General features: G+C 38.4%; 1 protein-coding gene across 1 annotated transcript in view; it reads left to right on the top strand.

Annotated features, from left to right (window-relative positions):
- The window catches only part of LOC115607300 (cytosolic phospholipase A2 epsilon-like), a 31,132-nt gene extending 6,745 nt beyond the window's left edge, over window positions 1–24,387 (top strand). Inside the window, exons 4-21 of the mRNA XM_030484430.1 lie at window positions 3,357–3,493; window positions 4,239–4,370; window positions 5,028–5,068; window positions 10,413–10,455; window positions 10,986–11,049; window positions 11,811–11,953; window positions 12,109–12,198; window positions 12,902–12,939; window positions 14,524–14,659; window positions 16,561–16,697; window positions 17,899–18,121; window positions 19,066–19,180; window positions 19,945–20,082; window positions 20,306–20,413; window positions 21,256–21,447; window positions 21,886–22,055; window positions 23,049–23,235; window positions 24,003–24,387. Of these exons, the coding sequence (XP_030340290.1) occupies window positions 3,357–3,493; window positions 4,239–4,370; window positions 5,028–5,068; window positions 10,413–10,455; window positions 10,986–11,049; window positions 11,811–11,953; window positions 12,109–12,198; window positions 12,902–12,939; window positions 14,524–14,659; window positions 16,561–16,697; window positions 17,899–18,121; window positions 19,066–19,180; window positions 19,945–20,082; window positions 20,306–20,413; window positions 21,256–21,447; window positions 21,886–22,055; window positions 23,049–23,235; window positions 24,003–24,211 (2,303 nt within the window). The 3' untranslated portion in view covers window positions 24,212–24,387. The remainder of the gene's footprint in view (window positions 1–3,356; window positions 3,494–4,238; window positions 4,371–5,027; window positions 5,069–10,412; window positions 10,456–10,985; window positions 11,050–11,810; window positions 11,954–12,108; window positions 12,199–12,901; window positions 12,940–14,523; window positions 14,660–16,560; window positions 16,698–17,898; window positions 18,122–19,065; window positions 19,181–19,944; window positions 20,083–20,305; window positions 20,414–21,255; window positions 21,448–21,885; window positions 22,056–23,048; window positions 23,236–24,002) is intronic.
- The last annotated feature ends 1,572 nt before the right edge of the window (window positions 24,388–25,959 follow it).

Raw genomic sequence — 25,959 nt, 5'->3', positions numbered from 1 at the left:
TTCTGGATTTTCCAGTTCATCGAGGAGCTTCTGTTCCACACATGTGGATCCTCAATAACCCACCTTCTGGGTGCACTGAGGCTTCTTCAGGTGCCTTTCAAAATGCAATTATGCCACTAAGTCACTTTGATGGGGAAATTTGAATGGCAAAATATCTATTTAAAGAGGATGGAAAGGCATAAAAAAAAAAGGTGAAATACAGGCAAAGAGAATAAGAAAACTCAAATCTAAAGACCACTAGAATAAAATGGAAATATGTAAGACAAAGAGGAAAAGTCCACAATGTATTCCCCAAAATCTTGCTGCACATTGCTCAAAATTAATTTTTTTTTTTTTTTTGTACATATCAAATTTCATGCATCACATCCTAGTTTCTAAGGAAACCAGCTGTAAATTTTAGTTAATATACTATGATGTGTGTTGAAGTTTTTTTCCTAGTGTGATGGGTTAAGAGTAGAGGGAAAACTTATCTGAGGTTGGATTCAATGGTTTCTGGCAGTAGGGATGTGGTTGGAACATGTGGAAGTTGTGATTAACAACAGTATTTCTGAATGAATGATTAGTATCAGGGAACAAATCTCTGCTGCACTTGTGGTATTCTTGGTTACTTACTCCTGTGTCTTCTGTAATGTGATACTACGGTGCTTATTTGTTTTTTTCCTTTTATTTTCCAGCTGTAAAAATTCTGCTATCATTTACTGAATGCCTTATTTACTGCTTATATTTACTGCTTATTTACTTCATATGTTTTACTCTAGATATCAAACTCTTTTGCTTTATGATATGTGTCATTTTGAAAAAGGGATTTGATTCATTAGAGAGAGAGCACCTTGTAAGATGTAAAGTTCTGGGTTTCTTAGAGATTACAGACTTATTTTTATGTACAGAAGCATGCATTTTATGGGCTCATAGTTGCTTGCATGACTTTTTATTTAACAAAATCCAAATGTTCAAATGCCTAAGCGGTGATCTGCACCAACCAAATATGTGATCTGACCAGGCAGGCACTGCAATTGCATCTGCAAACTTGCATGCACAATTGCATGTACGTTTGTGTACTCCAGCAGGTTGCCTGCTTATGCTTCAATTCATTACGGCTGATCTTCTCAGGAATATCTTGCTGGCAGTTACTCATTAACACAGTGAATCTTATGGTCTGTCTGCATGAAGCCTCTTGGCATGTCTGCCACATCACTGTGCTTCATTACCTTGTATTCTGGTCTCAGGAACAGATAAATATCATATCTTTAGCCTCTTGAGATGCTCCTAATTCAGAACTTGGGCATCCCAAGAATTTGTTTAAAGTGTATCTGGCAGAGAGATGTGAAAACTTTTCAGCAGGAGTGTTTTCTCAGAAGAAAATTTGTTTTCTGAAGAAACCCAAGATAACGTGGAAAACCTGTTCAATTTTTGTCTATAGTGGGAAGGACATTTCAGGCAGTCTTTACCTTTTCTGAGGCATTAAAAGGGCAAATGTTTCAGTTAGTTTTCCTTGAAACCTCAGTATTCTTAACTATGTGGAAATATCCTTTTTATCTCTCTTTGTAATGTTAACAGCATGCTAGTTGTTACAGTTCTGAGTTAGCGTTTATTTCCTCCACTTTAATTTTGCTGCTTTTCTGACTAAACCTTGGTGTGTCCTTTGTCAATGTTTGGGTTATTTTTTCATATTTTCTCATTAGTGAAGTGTTTGTGCTTAATTTATTGAGGTGAATATTTCCTCTTTGATTCTCATGTTCCGATTTACTTCAGTAGTGAAAAATAAATATGCTTTAAAAGAATTTTTCCCTAAGATTGTTCCAGAGCAAGATAATTTTAAATAATATTAATAGATTTGGGTATAGGCCTGGAAATCTAGTCTGTGTTTTGGACCCTGACGTTGACTGCCTTATGGGATCTTGGGCAAGTCATTCAAGTTTTCTCAGTGTGCTTAATTGCTTAATCCTTACATTACCACTGTGAAGTAATTTATCAATGTGTCTCCAGCCCTTTGAAAACGGAAGCTGCAGCATTAATTACCATTAACTATTTACATTTTCATTTGCCTTCACTTGTGCCTCTGCTGAATATCTGATCCGTTGTGCTCCTCTGATCAGGTTTGGCCAAGGCCACTTTCTGGAAATGCCTTCCTTCCACACTCATTAGCAAAGTTTTGCTGACTGTGATAGCGTAGTTAATTACACAATATGGCACAGCTTGGGGAAAATATGGCTGGTAGAAAAACCTAAATCTATAGTTCTTACTGAAAGATAGAGAGGAAATACATGAAGAAAATTGTACTTAATATGATGTAATAACATTGTCACAGGTTTTTAGCATGATGCAGGGGTTGACTATGGCTTGAATTATTTGACCTCTTCTGACTCAGAAGGTTGTTGTAAGAACCAGGTGACTGGTTGAGCTTTGCAAATGTGCGTTATAGGTAGGAGAGAAAGGCCATTGGTGCCTGTATCAAGCTTCTACAAGTCTCACTTCCTGGTGGTTCTATGTCCAAACCCAAAATAGGGGGTCCGAACATGGAAGGAGCTTATGTCTTTGGTGGCACTCATGGCTTCTTTCTTCAGACATGAGTCATGGCAGGATTTTTCCAGTCTGCAGATAGAGTAGTAGGAAGGAAAAGAATGAATAGTAAGTTAACTCTGATGCCGAAACTGATTTTGTTTTCCAAAAGGATTGCTGAGAAAAGCAGAACTTCTGAAAACTTTGTCAAGAATAAATATGAAACTGGCACATTCTGATTTTTAAACATTTCAGCTTCGATCGGGGAACACTTTACTTTTGGGCAAAAGAATCTGTTGTTCTATATTTGAATCAGCACTTTGATAAAGGCTTTCACTTAGTTAAGGTATGAAATCTGGGGCGGAAATTCTGGAGAACAAGTCTCTCTACAGCCCAGGCTGAAGGTTGTGAGGTGTGTTGTCTGAGCAACAGAGGAGCCATTTTAGAGCTGATGTGAGTGTGCATGGCAGAGGACATAAACCGGTAGATATTGTTGTGTTTTGGCAGCATTACCCTGTCCTGGTCATTTGAATAGTCGTGAATATAAAGCTAAATGCAACATGGATTGGTGTGCATGTGCTACATGTACAGTACAGTGCAATTTCAAATATAAAGTAGCATTTTCAAAGAAGAGTGAGTCTGTCTAAGAGTGAGAACGTGGGAATGAGCATGGCAAATGTGTGTGGATGTTTCTGTTTTCCCATGAGTGCTTCATTGCGTTATTTACTCCTCACCCTGTATATTTTAGGAAGAAAGCCCCTGCCATGTTACCTTTGTCTTATTAAGGTTAAATGTGCACAGTGCAGTCATTCTTTTTCTGGATGTATTATCACTCTGCTCATCTTCTCGTTATACAGTCACTCTTTCAGATTGTTATGTGACACTGTGGCTGCCTACTGCCTCAACTGAGAAGGTTCGGACCAGAACCATCAGGAACAGCAAAAACCCTGTCTGGAACGAAGCTTTCTGCTATAAGATCGACCGCAGAATCAAGGTGGTGAAAATCAATGGTTTTCATCATTTTCTGTGAGCAGATAGTCAATAGATAAAGCAAAACTACAATAACCCAAAAAGTATATAGCTAGATTCTAAACTCTGGAGGTGTTAAAGATTCCTCAGAAAAAATTCTGTTGCTTACATCCTCCTGGGTATTGTTCTGTTCCAGCTATTTGGTACTTAAACGTTTACTATACTGAAGCAGTGAGAAGCAATTAAACGCCCTGCAGAATATGGCCTTACTATCCTATTCCCTACCTTGAGATATAAAAGTGAAACCCAAGATATAGGTCGCATAAAACCAGCAGTTAGATCAGTTAGTTCTAGATATGATGGAGAGGAAATCCTTTAAACATTTTTTATGTACCTCTTCCTGCTTTATACACTCAGAGCCAAAAGCTACAAAATAAATGTAGAAACATGACCTTAAGGTCCTTTCCAACCCTAACCATTTTATGATTCTATGATTTAATACAGTTATTTATCACAAATAATATTCTGCACGACCTGGTTGTCTTGTTTAATTTTCCTAGGCAGGCAAGCCTGCTTTGTGTATGTACAGTTATCAGTAATGTGAAGTCTAATACTCCACATAGTCTTTCCCTTTTCTGCTTCTCTTTCTCCTTTTTCCTTCTTCTCCTGAAACTAGAGGAGGGAGGAAGACCTAGGCTTGAGATTTTCGTGCCTTATGAAACACTTAGTTATAGAAATAACTCCACAGTATTCTTAACCTGTTTGTGCAGAATGTGCTGGAGCTGAAGGTCTGTGACGAAGACACAGTCACAAGGGATGATGAACTCTGCACAATTCTCTTTGATATAGATAAACTCACTGTAGGACGTACTGTTCGAGTGAAGTTTCAGCTGAATCCACAGGTGAGAAAATAAATTGGTGAGAATAAAAGCAATTTCTTTCCTTTCTTTGAATTATATCCTTTTACAGTGTTTCGTATTACGAAAAATCTACTTATATGTTATTTTGTTGAAATTACAAGAAAGACTAAATCCTTGTATAAGGGCTCCCTGATAGTTTTTGTTAAGAACAAATATCTGTGCTAAAAATCTAGGGTAGAACCGGCTAGAAATAATTACCTGGTGCTTTAATTCTGAGTATTTCTGCTTTCTTTGTTGGCTCTTGGTATAAGTTCTGAATTTTCAGCCTCTTTCAACTGTAATAATATAAAAGCAGATAATTCTTTTTGTGTTGGTGAATTTAAATCTGAAATATGGCTGTTTCAGCAGAATAGCAGTTCCTATGTTTCCATGCTTATATGGCATTTAAATCTCAAAAACCTAGTTTTAGTAACTGTTTTTTCAGTATCTTAAAATTCAGTATCATCAGTTGGCATGGTTATTTGGTTTTTTGTTGATGTTGTGGTTTTGTTGATTTTTTTTCCAATTATTCTTATGTTCTGGGAATTTTTCTGACTGTTGTTCTAAATAAATATTTTACAAATTGTATGTAATAAGTACAATAAAAGCTATGAAGAAAAATAAGTAATATACGTTTCTTTCATTTTCCCTTCTCTTCAGGCACGTGAGGAGCTGGAGGTGGAGTTCACATTGCAGAACACGTGAGTAGAGTCCTAAATTCTAAATAAACTATTGTATTTAATATAGAAATAGTTTGAAAACCTGGTTGATATGCGACAGTGATTCTTAAATCTACAGTCTCTAAAAGCAGTATCTAGATGTTTTCATTCGAGTCTAGTAAGCTGGGATTTCAGGATACACATTTTAAAGATTTTGAATATCTGAGAATGACATTTTTTCTCTGTTTGACTGCTACCTCCTGGCCACCAATTTCGTCCTGTTCTCTTTTTGTCATTGAATCAACATGCAAGGAAGTATGATGACAATTACAGTATTCAAGAAGTTTTGACCCTTTGAAGAAGGAGTGCCAAGCCTAGATGTCATTAGACAAGACAAAGGGTGCCTATCACAAGAGTGTCACAACACCAACAATGGCAATGGGGAAGGCAGCTCCAGTAGACATCCCAAATGGCCTGTCTAGGATCTTAATCTGTTTGCAAGTTAGAGGATGGCTTATGGAATTGGCACATAGAATCATACTCTTGATAATCTTGTCTCTTGATGAGGGAGGTCTAGGTAGATTGTCTGGCTTGGATGTTGTGCATGACTGGGTTTGCATATGGGGACAGAGGCTGGAATTTGTCTTGGAGCATGTGTGTGCCGGTTCTCTGTCAAACTCTTCTATCGGACCTTGTAGCCAATTGCTTTTTCCTGGAGACATAGATAAAGTTAGAAATTCAGCAATTTCTGCAGTTTCTGTCTGAGTAGGAATTCTACTGGTTGGAAGATGATGGTTGGGACTGTAAAATAAAAAGACCCTTGGCAGTCCCAAGGAAGAGATTTTAACATAACTGTGGTCATGGTTCAGTTGCTACAGCAAGAACACATTTGATCTGCTTTTTTCATTCATGGTGTGGTACCTGGGTGACCAATGTAATAGCTATGGCCTGAAAAACCCCACATGCAAAGGCAAGAAATGGCTGCATCATAAGCTAGGGAATATCCTGAGAAAAGGGAAGATGCTTCTCTGGGAAAATGGGTTTCTTGTCAGAAGGCAGATAGACATTTCTCCTACAATTCCTTATTTGCATTTCTTGCACATGTATGGTGGTCAGTGCTGTTCTGCCCACCAGTCAAGTTTGGAATAAAGATGTAACTGCATCTGAACTGATTAAGTATTGTGATCTTGGGAGGATATTGAGAGGGATTTTTTCCCCCCTCAACATAGAGAAGTGTGATGTTGGGAGTAATTGATGAAAAGGTTTGTGCACTAGAATTGGAGACAATGGGGATTGCATTACCAGTGATATAAAGAACCCTGAAAAGTTCTGAAAGACTGAAGTAGTTGAGATGGGTCACCAGAAAGCTAAGAACCAAACTGACCTCTCCGGTGTTGAGCAAGCTCAGCAGATTTTAGCAAGGGTTTTTGGCATTGCTGGATGGAAGAGGTGTTGACAGAGATTAGAGGTAATGTTCAGAGAGGGAGAGCCAACCATAGTGTTAAAAAGAAGTACAACTAATCACAGGGTACAGTTTCTACAAATCTGGTATTGTGATGGGAACAATGAAAACATACTTTTTGGGGGGTAAATATGGCAGTTTGTCTGAAATTTGTAATCATTCCCACCAGCACATTTTGTCTGACACTATCTTAAGTAGTTTTTCATTCCTTTCCCATCTTCATTCCAGACTTTATCAACTGCAAATTTACTGTATTAGCCTGTTCTTTCTTTCCAGCATTTCAGATAAATAATATCACACATGAAATGTGACCCCAGCCCAAGAAAGTTTTCTGTGTTGCACCTACAGTAGTGGGTTTGTGACTCCTATTTTTGTCTGCCTATTGACCTCACTGCAAAAATTGGGTTTTGTGTTACTTTTACCAAAGAACATTGTGAAAACTCCCTCACGATCCCCTGGTGGGCCATATGAAATTGGTTCCTGCATTCATTCCCATTATCTTTTATTTAAAATGGAAGAAAGCCTTCATTTTGGTAGCTTGGTTTCCACAACTGCAAAAACCCCTCTCGTTTTGCCTCAGTCTTGCACTACTCCTGCAGTACCTGCAAATGCTCACCTTTCTGCCACTACCCATGGCAGGCACTGAAAGCCAGATGTTTGATCCTAACGACACAGAGAGGAAGGCATGCTCCTTCCTCCAAGTGCCTTTTCACCAGCAACCAAGCCAAGGGATTGCAAACGCCTGCCCAGTGTTTTATGGGCCTATAACATGAGCCCAGCTGGCATGAGAGCTGCTGCCCTCGAGCAGCAGTGACAGAAAAGGTAAGGTCGTTGTACACAGGTTGCTGATTTGAGTACTTTAGTGCTTTCTGTGTAATTTTCAGATGGTTATCAATGGTAATGTGCGCTTTCCCCCCTTTGTTTTCACTGGTAGCGTCCAGGATCAGCATGAGCCTCCACGCGTTGCTACAGATACGGGATCCCGCTTGACTAGGTGGCTTCGCTCACTCAACATCCCCCTCCCCTCTGACTTCTACTGAAGCCCACACCTGATATTGAGGGGCCTCAAAGAGACTTCTGCTGAACTAAAAGGTACTTTGAGTTTCCAAGGAGAGGTCTGAGGGCCCCTGGGTATTTGCTGGGTCTGCTGATCTTCTTTTTGGCCTCTTTCTATCTTTCAGATGCCCCAAGTTAAGGAATTGCATCTAAAACAACTCTTAGAAGAATGAAGGACTTCTCTAACAAAACCTTTCATCTCGCGTTCCCCTCCCTTTTCTTGTATTTCAATTGTGAAAGATGATACTTAAAACAAAGGCCACTTAACACAAATAAATGTAAATAGGTGTACAAAAAGTTGTATAGAAGTTAAATATTATTAAAATGTGGCAAAAGCATAATTTTTAGAAAATAAAAGTCTTTTTTTCTTTCTGTAATTCTGCTGTGTTTTTTTGAGAAATTTCCCCATGTATGGGGGGACCAGCAGATCATGCTAGCCATTTGGTTTAGGCACTGCTGAGCCTCCATCCATTGGGGGCAAAATGTACTGTTCGTATTTGTGTTTGTGGCAAGAAGCCACAGGGCCTCAAAGAGTACTGAAGGCAGAAGTTTTACGTTGAGAAAGGTGATCCCCCATGCATAGTAGTCTACTCTGAATGTGAACTGTAATCTAAGAATCCACGTACTGCAACTTCCCCGACAATATTGCTCATATTGCTGTAAGTCAGGTATGATCTAAAAAGGAGAAGGCAGCAATCTGACACATATCAGGTGTTGGGAAGTGATCCCTGGGCTCACAAAGTCCACTGCAGTGTTAGGCACCCCTTTAATAGACATTTAGTGGAGAAGGATGCCCAGGGTCTCTGTTCCTGGCTTCCCCGGCCACAGGCTATCATATGCTCTCAATTCTCGCAGTAAAACTGAGGACTGCATTAAAAAAGGCCAGAAATCACAAACTGTGATGGAGGAGAGGACAGGAGTGTTAGTATGTAGTTAGCATGTATGTAACGAGGGCTGTCTAATAGGTTGGTTGTTAGGGAAATTACCAGCTAAGTCCTGAGATGTGGTTGTACAGTGGTCCACAGATAGGCAAAATACAAAGGTCCCTGTCAACCTGAATAGTGAGAGTTCTTCTGCACCCAGCTCAGTTGTATTTCTAGCCGTAGCTAATTTCACAGCTTCAGAGCAAGGTCAGTGCTTTTGCTCTTCTTAAAACATGTCTTACGTTGTACCCAGCAATAGCCTTGAAATTCAGGATATAAAAGGTGCAAGTGCCACATGGAGAGTAACCAAAAAGAGACTGAATCTGGGCTTCCTTACTGCAGTGACTGCAGATGACCAAAAGGGACACCTCAGCCATTGGTGCTTAATGCCTCTGTTGTCCTGGTTCTTCCCAGGAGCCTTCCAAGCCATTCTGTCCAATCGTGTAGGTTTCTTCGCCCTGTTTGAAGGTCATGCCCTGGACCTCCTAACTATCAGAACTTTGTACTTTGCTGATACCAATACCTCAAATAGTAGTACAATCTACTGGGTATTTACTTCCATGAAGAGACATCTCCTGTCTTTCCACCTTCATTTCACCAGGCTATGCAGGCTGAGATCTTTTAATATCCACCGCTCTGTTTCTCTGCTTTTCTTAATTTTTTTAGTGAAGTATTTGAGGACAATGACAGCATATGTCGTTACAACTATTTGACTGCAAAATAGCAATTAAGTGCAAAGTTTGTGTCTGAACTGAAACTTGAGTGGTATTTAAACACATTTCTATGCATGTTTGTTTTGTTTTGGTTGGTTGGTTGGTTTTTTGTTTGCTTGTTTGCTTTCTTTTACTTGAAAGCTTTCCTGAGTGTTTTGCACTGAATTTAGACAATCCGTATCTTTTTCTTAAAGGAAAATATTGATTTGGAAATGAAAATGTAAATTGTTTAAGAACATTGAAATTTTGAGAGAATTCTTTGTCATGAGAAATTTTACAAAGCTATTTTCATTTGTGTTTATCGCAACTGTTGTGATAAACCTTCCCTTAGAATGGATAACAACAGTGTAACTTGTCTAATTTTAAAGGAAGTGTAATGCCTTGTTACAGCTGAGATGAAACACATATGTGAACTATATAACTATGTGATACTACAGACTGTATAATCCATAGCTTGTAAGGTCTGAATAAACAGCTCATACTATCTGCTCAATCCTTATAATATTATATACGTATATATTCCCTTTGGACTGACTAATCTGTTTTAATGAAATACTGTATGAATTTACATCTGCAATTCAATAAAATAGTGTGTTGTAAGATATCCTTAATGCGACATTGCCTAATATTTCTGAGGGGAAAAAATACTTAAGGATATAAAAATTGGCGTCTGCAGTGTATGAACCCACTTCTGTCCCTAGATGGATAAGTGAAAACACTTTTACACATATAGTAATATGTTAAAATCTCACATGCATTTTACAAATGTCTTTGTAGAGATGAGTACAATTTCATCTGCCATTATAGTAATCATTTAAAAAATGTGGAAATCCAGAAAAGCGTGTTAGTATTTCAAGAAAAAGAAACTGGGTAAAAACTATGTAATGATCAAAAAAATCAAGGTGGATGTAAAAGCCTCCAGCGCTCCTCAAACTCAGTATGTCACATATCAGAATTAATTATACGGTTTACTAAAGCAAAAAAAAAAAACCAACAAAAAACCCACAGGAGTAAAAGCTTAGCTGGATATTCTGCCATGGGTGGATGGAAAAACTTACAACTCAGCTTGTCATCAAAACTATGCTTGCTAAAAGTCTTACAGTATTTTTGAGTGAGAATGTTAGAAATGTCAAGTTGAAGGGAGGAAAATGAGTAATATACTAACTCATAGAATTAAATATTTATCTGAATTGTCCAATCTATGACGTTATATTTTCCATTTTGTTTTTCAGTCTGGACTATCCTGATGCCATTATTACTAATGGAGTACTAGTGGTAATGTTTATTTTTTACAATCTTTCTCTTGCCTGAATAAAAAGTGTTCATATTTTTAACTCTGGAAACTCTGCTGTGTCCCAGAGTCAGTACTAGAAGTCACAGTCGTATGGAGAAAAAGGATCTGTTGTTGCCATGTTGTGAGGCTTCCGTCAGCATATATGTGCCACCTACTTTCTTCTATAAACTTGATTTTTCTATGCATTAGTCCCTCATTACACCCATAACAATCAGGGGTTTAATGAACAATGTGATAACATGCTCACAAGAATAGTCCCATGTGTCAATACACCTATTATTTTGAATGGGTCTCATCTTCGAGAGCATGAGCTCATGAGTTGTTTGTTTCTCTTTACTTTCAAACTTATCAAAATGCCTTGTCACTATTGCCTTTGTTATCTGAAGACATAGAAATACATAATAATTATGTTGCTCATTGATGAACTAGAGGGTTTGGTTAAGAACAGTATGAATCACTTGCAATCACATTTGTGCTTCTCTCAATCATCATTTATCTTCTCTCGCTACAGGCACGTGAGGTTTCCTGTTTGGAGGTTAGAGTGGATACAGGGAAGCTGAAGCAGCAATCCACAAGTGAGGTTATTGCTTCATTAACCTATTGTTCTTTGCGTTGTGATTCAGATGTTTCAACAGATGTTGAAAAATTAATAATCTGTTACTCTAGCTGTGTCACATAACACTTAGTTTCACTATGCCCCACCTTGCAGAAAGATTGTATCTGTCAAAATTCATGTTAGTCAAGTATTCAGTTCCAAGCCAAATCTTCACTTGATGCAAAAATAGAGCCATTTATACTAGCATTGAAAACTTGGAAAAGAATATATCAGTTCTCTTTGTTCATAGTTCAAAATAGTCTCATTGTTTAAATTTGTCTCATAGTTCAAAATGAAAATTTTTAACTAATTTAGATCTTTCTTTAATATTATGTTAGAATTAATATGTAGAAATCTTACCCTTTATGTTTAATTTGGGTTTGAATATGTACAAAGTTTCTGCACCTTCAGGTTTCTGAAAGAGATTATTTGTTGTTGTTGCTTGAGCAAAAATAGTAAACTTAAGCTCTTAAATTGAAATGTAAAGTTGTATCAAAGGGGTCTGCACAAAATGGAAGCCACCACCAAATCAGGGCTTTGCTGTAAAATATATCTCTGATAAATATATCAGGACTCTTCTCTAGTTTTTAAGTTAATTCAAGTAAACAGTAACTTGTGTAAGAAAGTGTTCAGAGTAGAAGTGGATTTTATTAGTTATGTCTGTTTTCTTTTTGAATAGTTAAAATTCTCTCTTCCTCCCCACCCCACCCCACCCTCCACTACCGCAACCCCTGTGTTTAGACCAGGAGCTTACATTTATAGTGAAAGGATCCCATGAAGGAAGCCAAAAGATTTTGCTGGCCTCTGAACCTAGCCTTAACATCATCATATTTCACTGCATCATAAATGACCAGACGAGACTGGATATCATATTACCAGAAGAGGTAAGTTTCCCTCCTGTGTGTTATCATTAACCTCAATGAAATGAGAAGAAGAAATTAAGTAATCAGTGAACTGAACTAGCCCTCCTAGTAGAGTAAGTTCTAGAGATGACAAACCTTTCATGTGTGCATTCCTACCGCTTCTTACACTGTTTCAGCTGGCAGATAAAAATGAAACGGAGAAATCTGGGGTCCTTTCCTTTCCTCTGAATTCACTCCCTTTGCAGAAAGAGGTAACAGTAGAAGAGGTGAGTGCTATCAAACTTTTGAAATAATATTTTGTTGTTTAAATATTTTATTGTCCTTCTAGAAGTAAGTTACCAGATGAACAAAATCACTGTGTAAAGTATCATCAGCTATTTATTGATAATGTTAAAAAAATTAACACTGTCCTATTCACTTTATAGGAAGGAGGTGTTAACAATAATTAAAATAATATGAAAATCATTGCAAACCTGCATCCCAAGGTTAGAATTCAGTGGTTTCAACGAGCAGAAATGACCATTATTCACATGTATTCAGAAATGTCTTTTGGGAGAATTCCAGAATGGCTAATAGTAGTAGTAATAATAATAATATCCAGAATACAAATTTACTCCGATTATAACTTTAAAATTATTGAGAGTGCTTTTGTATGTAACTATGTATATGTCTTTTTTTAATAATGTAACTTGTCTCATTCTTGTTGCTCCTTCTAAGTATGCACATTATAAGCTGGTGTAACATGCAAGCTCGTGGTACACTAACAGCCCCAAAGAGAGGGGCTTGTTAGATAAGAGAGAATTTGATTCCAGAACAGGGAGTGGGAATTTGGTGAATTGTACCAAAATAATGTCCTCAGCCATGTGAATTATTATTTGAGAACTTCCTCTCTTGCTGAATGAGAATTGCCCGAATGTGATAAGTGTTTTAAAACTTGGTGGTAATTAGCTTTATTTTCTGGACTTCTAGGATTATTCCTTTCACTTGTGCTTGACAGCAAGAAAATGGTAAGATAGCCTCTTTTTTCCTATCATCCAGGATTACTGTAAACTAGTTATCTAGGCTTTTTTCTATGATAGGTGGAGAGGAGAACACATGCCCCGTGAGTGCTTTGCCCTGTACTCACGTGGTGCCTGAGGTAAGTGCAAGTCTGCTGCGGTTACAGGATCATGCAGTTCAATATGAGTTTATGAGCCTTGGTAGGTTTCTTCAGGAGTATATCAGTCTATTTTATGACTACTTTTCTTAGACATGAATAAAACTGCACTACTCACATGTTAGTTTTGTTGCCTATTTATGTCAATAGTTAAATCCGCATGGTGACTGAAATAAACTCTACCCTAACTTTGCAAAATCACAAAACGTAGGGCAACCTGGCTTCCGCTCCTTCTCCTGCTTCACTGAGCAGAATGGGACCTGAGACCTGACCTCTAGGTTGGCACCTCTGTCGACTCACAAGGACAGAAGTGCACAAGTGATAGGTAAAATTGAAGACAATAAGGTTTTATGGTGCAGCTAAAAACAGTCCACAGCGACCCTACTACTGGGTGATATACAGAAGGGAAGCAAGGTGGATTTTCAGAGCATGGAAGCAGTTTGTGTAGACGAAATTCAGAGCGTAAGAAGAGCTACCTGTTCAATCCCAGCCCATAGCCAAACACTCAAATGTAAATCTGTCAGATACAGATTTATAGAGGGAGCAAGAGAAATTTTAATCTGTAGCTAAAAAAGGTGTTTGTTTTATAAGGTCGGTCAGTTGACCTATTTCTATTTTCAAAATTACACTATGATATACCAAATTTGCTGGAAAACAAAGGTTACTAACATTAACCCTTGAAACAATCAGGTTTGTGAAATATTGATGAAAATAATGTTCAGGATAGGGTCTGCAGCCACCAGAGGTTGATGTGACTCAGAAGATTTGGTCAATATTGAGTGCTGTTTTCAGTAACGTGCATTTATGTTGAAGGCACAAAAAATTAGCTGCCATTTGAATACTTTTGTAACTTCTTTTTCTGCATATTCTTTAAATTGTGCTTCACATTTCTAAAGGGAGAAAATTCAGTGTGGCTGCCTATGTGGAAAAAATGATGAATATTCTTATATATTTGCAGGATGAAGCTTGCAAATGCTTATCTAGAAATCTGTTCAGCACACAGGTGAAAGGCTTTCACGAGACAGAGGCTGAGCAGGGGGTGATGCCTGCTTTGCAGTTCAAGCTCCATCATACAACTCATTAGACCTTCACTTTAAATACTGTTATCACTTGAGTTTTCCAGAATGTCACAGTGACATTGAATGGATACAGAAAAAAATGATTACTGCAATTACCCCTTTTGGTGATCTTTCCATGGCTTATGTGTCTTGTATTTGTGCCTATGTTCACAAGAAATATAAAGCACCTTGGAAACTCCTCTTCATCCTCGCTATTACTCCTTGCTGGGAATAGAAATGCTCCTTTTCCTTGTGTTACTTGATCAATATGCAGTATGTTTTACAGATAATTTGTGAAATTTGCTGACTACCTGCCCTACAAGTCTTGAAATCAGCTATAAATGACGTGCATTGACTTGTCCCGTTGTCTCTTCCAGCTCAGGAGACCTTGATGTGCGCTTGGGGTTTGGCCTGTGCATGGAAGAGCAGGACTTCCTGCGGAAAAGGAAGAAATATGTTGCTGCTGCTCTGAAAAAGATTCTTCATTTGGAGGAGGACCTGAAAGAGCATGAGGCAAGCCAATACAGTCCCTGGTAGCAATTCCTCTCTGATATTTCAGAGGATAGGGGGCCTGGCCTACAAATCAAAACCACAAATAAAAACAGCTTAATTAATCCTGATGTTCTTGGGGCAGGCATGGCCAGCTAGGGCAAGAGATGAACAAGAGAAGCAGTAGCTGGTTCATGCAGCAGAGCAGAGAAGGCAGGATACATGCCTTTTTAGCCCCAGAACTTCTCAACAGGTCCTTAGTTAAACACATTCCTGAAATTGCCCATGGGTTTCAGAAGGAAAATTTACAGTGGGCAAACATGGAACACCTAGAACTGTTGCCTGGGAAATAGTGAGCCTTAACAGAGACAAGGTGCTGGTCTTGGAATTTGTAAAGCATTTTGAAGGGAGGAAACAAACTTTTTCACACAGACATCTGAATAAAAATACTTTGGATGGTTTCTCCAGCAGAAAAAGTGTTTTGTTGGGAAAACTGACTACTGGAGTAAAACTGTTAAGCTGAATAAGAAGAGTGAATCTCACAGCATTGTTGAATGAATAATGAAACAGTTGATTAGAAGTGTAGCTTTATCACTGAAGCCCCTGGTCCTGCCCCCATAATTCAGCCATAAGTTTTGTAAGTGCTTATGCATAGCTGAGTTGTTGAGAATTGTTGAAATACAGGCAGAGCAACAGCAAAACATCTCTGTAGCTGAAAATAAAAGAAATTTTAAAAAATCTTATTTTAGATTTCAGTCCAGAGAATAATATAGGAAATCAGATTTTCAAGAATGCTGGAAAGAACATTTTCATATAGCTGTCTGAGTTTTCTGACCCATAAAAAAGTGGTTGAGGTGGTAAGAACAAAATGGCAAGACGAAAACTATTTTTTCAAAAGGTCTAATTAGCCTGGCTCTCTTATTCAAGTGTTGAACTTCAAAATTGTGAAGAAAAAGAAATTCCTACTTTCTTTTTGACTTCTATTTGAACTGAAAAAAAGAAAGGATAAATTAACATTAGAATTTCAATTCATAATGAAAATGGTTAGAAAATGTAAAAACCAAAATATTAAGTTTTTGAAATTATTCTAGTTTTGGTTTAGATGATTAAAGTTTGTCTCACTACTATTTTATAAAATTTCTGAGATTTTAAGTTCTTACTTAGCATAGGGCAGGAAAAACATTTTTAAATTGATGTTTTTTTCCATAGGAGAACTATATTCTTCAAGCTCTATTCATTGATTTTAGAACAGCAGATTGCTTGATAAAATTAGAAGCTAATACTTGATAGGTATAAATAGCCATTTTCCATAGGGCATGTGAACATCCACGCAACTCAAGATGCTAATGGAAGCAAAGGGTGTACTAGATTGGGAAAAGATTAAGAGAAGAATAGTCTGTCTCTTCAATTGCACTTGGACCTTGGAGTCGGGGGAAGCCCTATTGATGATTGTTCTTCAGGACATAAAGTAATGAGTGGCCTGAGGCCAGGAAGGCTTTGGCTATTGTGAGGTCTGGCTGATTACAGTGTGCTGTGCATTCTTTTGAGACGCTGGTCATTGTTAGAGGCAGAATCACGGATCCCTAATCTGCTCTGGCATGGTAAATCCTGTATTTTCTATGGTGGCTTCTAATCATACACTTTGAGAAGAATTCCAGGGTGATGACATTGATTTCCAATTATATATTAAGTAAACAGCCTCCCACCCACCCGATCTGAGTGGGTAAGACACAAGACACCTCTCTCCCATCAGTCAGTTGGTGGCGACAGAAGCCTTTTGCAACAATCACATCCTTTTTGCATGGAGTAGTGTCACTGCTTGTATCAATACCTGTAACCTGTTATCTGATTTCTGCAGTAGAAAGGGTTGCTTGTCACTAATACATGCATGGCTTTCGCTCCTTCTGCCTTGCTGTGTTTTACAGGTGCCAGTGGTGGCCATCACAACTACTGGTGGAGGGACGAGATCCCTGACAGCGATGTATGGCAGCCTGCTGGGTCTCCAGAAACTCAATCTGTTAGACTGCATTTCCTACATTGGTGGTTTATCGGGTACCACATGGTGAGAATGACCTAAGCAAGGCTTATGTTTTTACTCTCTGCTCAATACCTTTGACTATTTGTAAAGCACCATCAGCTCATATGGCACTTAGTAAAGCAACAGCATTTCCATGTTCCCCACAATCTCCCCTGTGTCCACCTAGAGCAAAGAAACTAAAAACACTGAGTAAGAGATCACTCGTCACATTCATCAGCTGCCTTTTTTACAACATTGACACAGTTTATGCCTGATGTTTTAATGTAAATGTTCTATTCCCTGTTCATATTTTATCAATTATATCTTAGACTAAATGCAACAAATTCATCTTTAGACTGGAAATTGAAGAAAGATGAGAAGAAGAATTTATGTCTGCCATTTACTGCTTATTCTCACTTTCATTTTGGATTTAGACTGCATCTCCTTCTGGTAAAGATGTATTTGGGGCTAGTGGAATTAATACTGTCACAGACAGCCCAACAAATGTCGCCAAGTTACTGACCCTGGAGATACTGCAGCTGTGGTTGGTCAATATAAAGTACTCTCTTCTCCCAGTGAGCATAGAGCAGATGATACAAATACTTAAGTATTTAATTAAGTGGGTTCTAGGTAGGTCCGCTCCTCTACACCTGGTTGGAAGTGGGGAGTTTTTTTTCAGTGAATTGTGTTTCAGTCCTTTCATGTAATTCCAAACCTTAATGGCAGATTTGTCTAAGCATTTGCCAAAATTCTTTTAGCTTCTCTGTATGCATGTGGAGATCTAAGTATAGCTGTCTGTGTATGATTTCAGGGAGACACTAAAAATGGCCATACTAGGACATGTCCAGTTCTCTCACTGGCAGGAGCCATTAGGAGGTGCTTGAAAACAAACATAGGACCAGAGCAAACTAGTAGTGACTGCTCCCTAGAACATTCCCCACCTTCCAAGAAATGGATTTTCTGAGGACTTGTGGAGTCTTTGCATTTAATAGCCTTGGGTGCTTTTTTTTTTTTCTCTCTTGAATTTCTCAGTTCATTTTTGAATCCACATAAACTTTTATTATCAAAACCAGGAGCGCTTGGAGGTTTTGTCTGCTCCTGACATAAGACTATTTTAGGTGTGTTTAATTTTAAGTTGCAAACCCCATAAGAATTAAGAAACAGGCAAACAGGTTGCACAAAAGTTCTCTGAAGCCAAACCACAGCATTACTCCTCTTTCATTATTTTCTTCTAATGCTTCTTCAGGACAATGGCAAACTTATATGAAGATGCTAATTGGTCACAAAAATATCTGGATGATGCAATCAAGGAAGCTCGCAAGCAAGTAACCAAATCCAAGATCTGCTGTTTTAGTTTGGATTGTCTGAAGTACTATTACAATGACCTAATGGAAAGGGCTAAAGCAGGACATAACACTTCTTTCATAGACCTTTGGGGGCTTGTCATTGAATCCATGCTACATGATAAGGTATTACTCTTTTTTTCCAGAATCCTGAAGAACTTCTATAGCTATAAAGGAAAAGAAAATAAATCCTGGGATGCCATTCAGTACTGCTAATGCAAATAATTAGTTTCGTGGTTGATTAAATTCTGTATTCCACCATTATTAAAATACTACTCTTGATTTAAAGTGAGGTTGACCTTCAACTGAAATAGTCATAACATTGCAGTCAAAGGTGTTCTTTCTTCTTAAAGAAAGTCAAATCCTGAGAAAAAAGATATTTTGAAATATAAACTACTCACTTGGACATTAAATATTCTGACTTGAAGACACAGTTAAAAATTTCAAATAACTTCACTAGCATAAACAAAGATATGCATTTGTAAAGTGACTTCTAGATTGCATATGGAGAAGATTCAAATAGCAGAAAAAACATTCTCTAAATATGTTATCAAATTTTAAGGAAGTGTGACAGAAATTTTGGTACTTTACTTTAAAAATAGTGTAACTCCAGTAGTTTCCTTCTTGTTTATATTTATTTAAGGAAGTTTCAAATTGCCATGTGCAATAGAATGTATTTTTGCATATGCTTGCGAATATCTTAAAATATGATCGTAGAATCATAGAATCATAGAATAGCTAGGGTTGATCTACTCTGTTCACTGAAATTCAGCCAAGGAAATTCTCTTACCTTCCACTTAGCCACATATTTCTTCCTGGGAATGTTTTTGCCTTTGCTCAATTTACAGTCAACCTCTCTGCATATCTCAAAATCCAAGAATCTGTGTAGGGTATAGCTTCTTTTGGGATACTTGCCAAGTTTAGAATATCCTATGGCAGATATTTCTGAACAATCCAGTGAGCCGAGAATGGGCAGGAGAACCTGGATAAACCTGATAATTCACATTATATTATTTCAAGTGCAAATTGTTTTTCAACTCATTCCATTAACCATTTTTTAACAAAACCAGAAAGATGAGCATAGACTCTCAGATCAACGGCAGGCAGTGGATAATGGTCAGAACCCGTTGCCAATCTATGTGGCCATCAACCTCAAGTCCAGCTATAGTGCTCAGGCATTCAGAGGTAATGGTTATGATTTAGATTTCCTAACAACTTTATAATTTAAGGAATCTGAACTAAGACAATGCGTGTTATCAGCTTTAATAGTCCTTTAATTCTAACTGCAAAAAAACCTCTTTTAAAATGTCAGATAATAGTGACTAACACTTAAAAATAAAAAATCCAAACATGTTAAGTCTTTAGAATTTGAGTTCTTTACATTATCAGAAGTGAAAATATAGTTATACCATGGAAGATGCCAAAGTCACAATTTATCCTGGTCACAAAAAAATTGTAAGGAAGCTAATTCATATGATGGTTCCATGTGGTCTTATTTTGAACAATTACAAGGAAAAACTTGGAATTTTTGGGTCCAGTGTCAGGAAAGTCACTATTTTCTGTAATATTAATTTTCACAGTATTTGTTTAATATGAGCCACACCAAGTGAATGCTGGTGTCACTGGTGCCCTAAAGAGAACAAGTTATACATGAGCAATACATACTTTTACGTAAGATTAACTGCAGGGAATACCTATGGGTTCATTCAGACCCAGGCTTTTCTGCTGAAGATCGCTGTATCACAACCTGGGACCACTCTGCCTTGATGTGAAAGGATCTTATGGCATTAGGACTGCAGGCAATATAGATATAGCTATAGCTGGTAAATGGCATGTCGTGAGCTAGCCAACATCTGTCTCATGGTTTGTTTCTACTCTCTAGTACTCTTCTCTTTAGCAATAGTTAACATATTATTGCCTTTTGATGATCTGGCTGTTTGTTGCCACAGAGTGGCTGGAGTTCACTCCTTATGAAGTCAGTCTCTTGAAATATGGAGCATCTATTCCCGCAGAACACTTTGGAAGTGAATTTTTTATGGGAAGGATGGTGAAGAGGCTCCCAGAGACTCGCATCTGCTATATGCAAGGTGACTATTGCCTAGAGGGAGAGGTGGCCTACTCAAGTGGTAGCTGGTGTGAGTGAGCACATGGTTTGTGCATTAGCAAGGACATATTTAGGCAGTATGCCTACAAAGATATCCAGACAGACAAAAAGGAAGTATCCAAGGGGAAGGACTCAAGATATGTATCAATTAAAATTCATCCAAGACTACTCCACTAATAAGTTTCTATTCTCTCTTCATATTACAGGCATGTGGAGTAGTATATTTTCCATAGATGTGATGTATGTCTGGAATTTGGCTACTGACTCAGAGGACTTCTGGTCTAGATGGACCAGAGACAGAGTAAAAGATATTGGTGAGACTTTGGAATGTTTTTTGGTTTTTTTTTTAACCACCAGTATATATTGCATATTATATGTATTGCACCTTCTGTGCAGAGGTCTAATGCCTGAAGATATGCTGTCGAAGTCAGAGAAAGAGATGAGGAAAGCAAAGCAGAGATGTCAGCTACGAAATTTTTCTGCCTGATTTAGAAGAACTAAACCGTGTTATTTTGGCAAAGCTGTGCCTTTTTCTGAAGGACATACAGGCACAAAAAGAGCCTCCAGCAGACACGTAAAAATCATGTTGTATTAAGAACACATCTGAAGATTGTTAAGTCAAGGTCCTTCTTGGTCCTCCTTGACCACTAACACTGGCAGTAAAGAAAACTGCTCTTTAAGAGGGCTGTTTTCTCCCCTGAACTGCCTGTGGAGAAAGCTCACTCTTGCTATTAATTGCACAGGGAGCCTGGAGTGACTGGCCTCCTAAATTAGCTAAATATTTGCAGCGGGGTGATACTCGCATGCATTCTGAAGGTGTCCTGTTCAACAGCCAGTGTTATCCTGTAGGTTTTGGGACTTGGCTCTCCCCTCCACCACACGCTGCAATAGAGGTGGGCATCCTTTGAGGAAGCCTAGAGTGGGAGGTGGTGTTTACTGCCTGTCAGCTTGTTTCCTGAAGGTAGCTGTCATTTAATTCACTGTATAATGCTGAGTTTTATTTGGTAGCGCAGACCTTAAGGGCTTATAACCATGTTTGATTTACCTTTGAGGTGGGGGATGGTGACATCTGTGGTTATTAGTTACTCCATTTTTAAAAGTACTGGTCATTTCTGAAAACTGTCCTAACTCAGAACTACTTCTTTCCTTCTTTCAGAGGAGGAACCCTTTCTGTCCATGAATCCCTATGAGGTAGACACATGTCTATTCGCCCCCTCAAGCACCCTCTCCTCTGCTTTGCGAGATGTCTTAACAGGACGCCCAACCATTGCACAGTACCCCAATTTTATCAGAGGCTTCCAGATGCACAGCAAGTACCTGGAGAGTGAAGGATTTTCTACCTGGAAAGGCACAGTAACACAGCCTGTTTTTCAGTAACATTTTGAAGAGGTTTAGATTTGGGAATTCCTTTAGGATTGGCAACGAGAGGAAGAGACAAGACTGACTTCTGAAATCCTACTTCTCCCTTCCACATATGGAAGACATGGAAGCCAGATTTGAACAGCATTTCATTTTTGGGGGTGGGGTTGAGGAGTGAAATTGATTTTGGTTGTCTGGGCATTGTGTTTCAGAGTACAAGGTGAGCTCAGCCAAAGCTGCTTGAAGTGTCCAGGAAGGAATGAAGGAAAAACCTGTAGTGTGTCATTGTAAATCAGTGCTGCTAGTGAGTAAAAGGAAGGCAGGGAAACTGGGGGGAAGAAATTCTCCGTTCTTCCCTCAGTAACTTTCTGCAGAGCAGTCAATCATGGGTTTTTATTTGTTGTAATGACAAATGTTTGTGTTGCAGACACCGTGATAGACTCCTTCCCAAATAAACTGATGGAAACAGCAGATGATGAGCTCTCTCTGGTTGATACTGGATTTTTCATCAACACAAGCTACCCGCCACTTTTGAGATCGAAGAGGGAGGTGGATGTCCTCCTGCATTTAAATTACAGTGGAGGATCCCAGACCCTGGTAAGATAAGCCATGTCATCTGGGCTAATTTTCCTTCATAGTCTTTTGGTCGCTAGCACTTGTCAGCTAAACCAACTAGCTTTCCTTACCGGACTGGGAATTAGATGATTATTATCTGCTTTATTATTTAGATTATGAGGTGATGTATTTCTCAGTAACTAAGGAGGATATTAAAAGACAGTGTTGGATACAGGCATTTTAAAATCATCAAGGTCTTCACTGCAGTGGATCCAAGAGTTTTTAAAGAGCTAGCTGAGCTCTGACATTGATTTTGGTTATCCTTGAACAAGTTACAGAGGCAATAGAAAGTCCTCGCAATATTTTAACACATTAAATGGGAAAACCTATGTGTGTCTGGGCCTGTTTATCTCCTCAGTTTTAGGGAAATGTACTGGCTGATGTTGAACTTGATTAATAATGAAAAATAATGTAATTAGTGTTGCATATATAATGAGAATAACATAAAAATAAACATAGAGTTAAAGTAAATATAGATGTGAAAGGTGTTTTTCTTTCATGATGTTGTAAGGTATGTTGATAAATGTATTTGCTAATAGGGAGTCATTATCAAACCTCACAAACTGCAGAGGACAGAAAGACTGGGAAAGTGGTAAATAAGAAGTCAAGTCAATGATGCAGAATAGTCTGAACTGATGTGTTTCTTCTCAATTCTTGCAGTTTCTTTGGCTTCTCCCTCTGAACCTGTTGCATTAGAATAATAAAATCAGTCCTGTGGCTTTTGGCTTCATCTCAAAAGATCAAAAAAAGCGACTGTTTTCATGTTCTGCCTAAATCAATGCAGAAAACCAGATAAACTGCAATGTCTGGTGTGACTATGGCTGTTTCCATCTGAAAATTGACAACTTCCCAGAGGAAGATTTAAGCCTTAGAATTTTCATGTTAGCTGCTGGAGTTTAAAAAATCCAGGTCTCTTGATACTTTTTGAGTTTTGATTCTTTGTGTTAAATTTATTTATTTTATTCATTCATCCAGCCTCTGGATCAGATTGCAAAGTACATCTCAGGGCAAGGAATTCCATTTCCCAAAATTGAGATAAGTGAGGAAGACAGGGAAAACTTGAAGGAGTGCTATGTGTTTGAAGACGCTGACAGTCCACGAGCTCCAACAGTGCTTTTTTTCCCCCTAGTGAATGACACCTTCAAGAAATATAAAGCTCCTGGTGAGTCACCTGTGGCTAATAATTTAATAAAAAGTCATTTGCCTAGTGTGTCCTCTCCGTTTTATATCTAACATCTCACTGTCATCTCTGACCTTCTTTTCAACGCTGATATTATGAATCTCATCACTGAAAAAGAATAGGACTTACTAGCAATAGTATGAAGGTATAACTCCCAAAATAAAAGCAGCATGGGTAGTAGGTCCTCAACACAAGCTCTTTTACTCTACAGACACGGACTTGTTATGCACTGATGCTTGCAAACAAAGATGGAGGCAAAACCTGGAGATTTTGGTGATAGCATTCATCTGGGCTTTGTTCACATATTTAAAAGTAATCTCCCAAACTTGGGACTGAGTGAACAGAGATCTTTGGTTTTAATATGAACTACGTCCTCTGAGTGCCATAATTTCTCCTGAACTTTCAATGAGATGGCTGTTATTTCATTCAGTACAAGACTATCTTTTTTTTCTTCTGCTTGCACTTTTCTATTTCGGGTAACCAAGATTTTGTGTTGTCCAAGGAGTGGTCTACAAGCATTGCTGCTGACAATAAATGTTGTTCTCATTCTCAGATGTTTGGGTTTACATCATTTTTGGACAGAGGCTTGATCCAGAGGCTGGAGAATATGGTGGTACAGACATCCTTCTGGCAAACTGTATCATTCTCTGAAAATCTCCCTTTTCTACCTATAATTACTTAAACGACTATTATGAACCATATACTGCAACAAAACCTTATTGGTGCATCTTGTGTGGTTTGTCCCTCAGGTGTGGAAAGGAGTCCTGAAGAGATGGCTGAAGGCAAAGTTGATGTTTCCACCATCCTTTCCCCATTTACTACAAGGGAGGTGTGTTTCAGTGAAGAGAATTTTGACAAACTGGTGAAACTGACTGATTACAATGTCCTGAACAATGAGAAGTTGATTATTCAAGCCTTGCGCTTGGCAGTGGCACGGAGGAAACAGCGGAATTATTAGTCACTGCCCACTAGCTTCAAATCTCCACATGGTATTTCTTGGGATGTCTATTATCTGGTGACATCAAAATGTTTGATGCTTGCCAGTGATACCTGCAGTAGAAATCACATCATCCTGAGGATGTGCTAGTCTCCAATTCATCCTATTTACATGACTGTTCAGACGAGCAGATTGGAATTTACCAGTGCTTTAACCTGGAACAAACTTCAAAGCAGCAAATCTGTGTTTTGTTTTGTTACCTTGCTACTTTACCGATTGATACATATATATTTCTTATAAATTAATACAGCATTGTGTAAGATAATAATAAAATACGTAGAACATATGAATACTGCTTTGATTTGCATTTAAATATTTCTGTCTGGCAGAACAGCAATCCATTGAACTGGAATTTCTCTGGTAAACACCTAATCCATTGTGTTGGTCTTGCTTATCCTAATTATTGAAGGTTGTCATTGCTGATTTCAGTGTCTGTCCACTTTTGAGGTTTTTATTTAACTGGCTTTCATCACAAATCTTTGAAAATACGTTTCTTAAGTTACTATCAGTGTTGTAAAAATGTATACAGTTTTCACCATCAATAAAAAGTACCTCTGAATTTAGTTATCTTTGTTCCAGGTGGTCAAACGAATCCTCTGAGCTGCTATTCACAGAGCCACCTATACTCAGCCTAAGTAGTTGCCATGTTGCCCAACTTTTGTTTCACTTCCTCTTGGAGTTGCTGCTGACTGTCCTGTCCCACTCATCTTCCCCTGCCTTGGCTGTTCCTGGAAGATGGCCTTGCAATTTCTCCCATTTTCATAATGGCATGTTTCATAAGATCAGAAGTAGTTTATCATATATGAGGAGACTGGTCACAGCAGCTCAGAAAATGCTTGGGATTATTTTCCTTTTGGTGATAAAAAGCTCCTACTGTTGCAATGAACTTCAGACTGAGTCACCAGGGCAGAATTCGTGCTAAGATCAGGGGCAATTTGATTATGCTCAGAAGTGACTAATTTGTTTCTATGGAATGAAGTTCTAGGAAATGGACGGGAGAAAAAGATTCTCTCCTATGGAAAAAAACGCTGGTGGTACATCTTAGAGCAATTTGGGTGGTGGAAGAGGAGGAGTGGGTCATGTTTTTCACCTGTGAGCATGCTCATTTTATTCATGTACCTCAGACACTTGAAAGGGCACCTGTAACCCTTTGTTCAGGCACAGTATTGCATGTTTAAAGCTAGATTGTTAGCCCTCCATATGTGAGGCAGCTGTAACTGTGGTTCAGGATATCAGCTCATGGCATCCCTGTGGGTCTTTTCCAGAAATATGTCTGGTTTTACTCCCATGGTTTCTAAGACTTTTTTGCTGCAAATGGAACAGGGTGGGATGGAAGAAGTTCTGGTCTGTTTTGCAGGGGAAACTTACTCAACAACTGGACAGAAAAAAGCCAGGTAGGTACATGACACAGACTAAGCCTGATTAACCCTGGTTTTCATCAGGGCTAATTAGCCCATCTTCTACCCATGACTAATTACTGTACTGACATAGGTGTGCTGCATCCCAAGTCAGCCTTGGGGTATCTCTGCATTGTGTCTTGCTGGCTGATGCGAAACCTGCCTTTCCCTCTCTGAGGGAGTTCCTCCTACTCCCAAGATTGTTTTGCAGCTCTTTTCTATAACATCCTCAATATTTTAATTTCCTTTTTTTTGAAGCAGGGCACCAATAATGATTTTATTTGGTTTTTTGTTTGTTTTTTTTTAACTTTC

The sequence above is a fragment of the Strigops habroptila genome, chromosome 4 (genome assembly GCF_004027225.2).
Source record: "Strigops habroptila isolate Jane chromosome 4, bStrHab1.2.pri, whole genome shotgun sequence".
In the NCBI taxonomy this organism is placed as follows: domain Eukaryota; kingdom Metazoa; phylum Chordata; class Aves; order Psittaciformes; family Psittacidae; genus Strigops; species Strigops habroptila.
The sequence above is the reverse complement of the archived record's forward strand: the minus strand, read 5'-3'. Positions and strand labels throughout refer to the sequence as shown.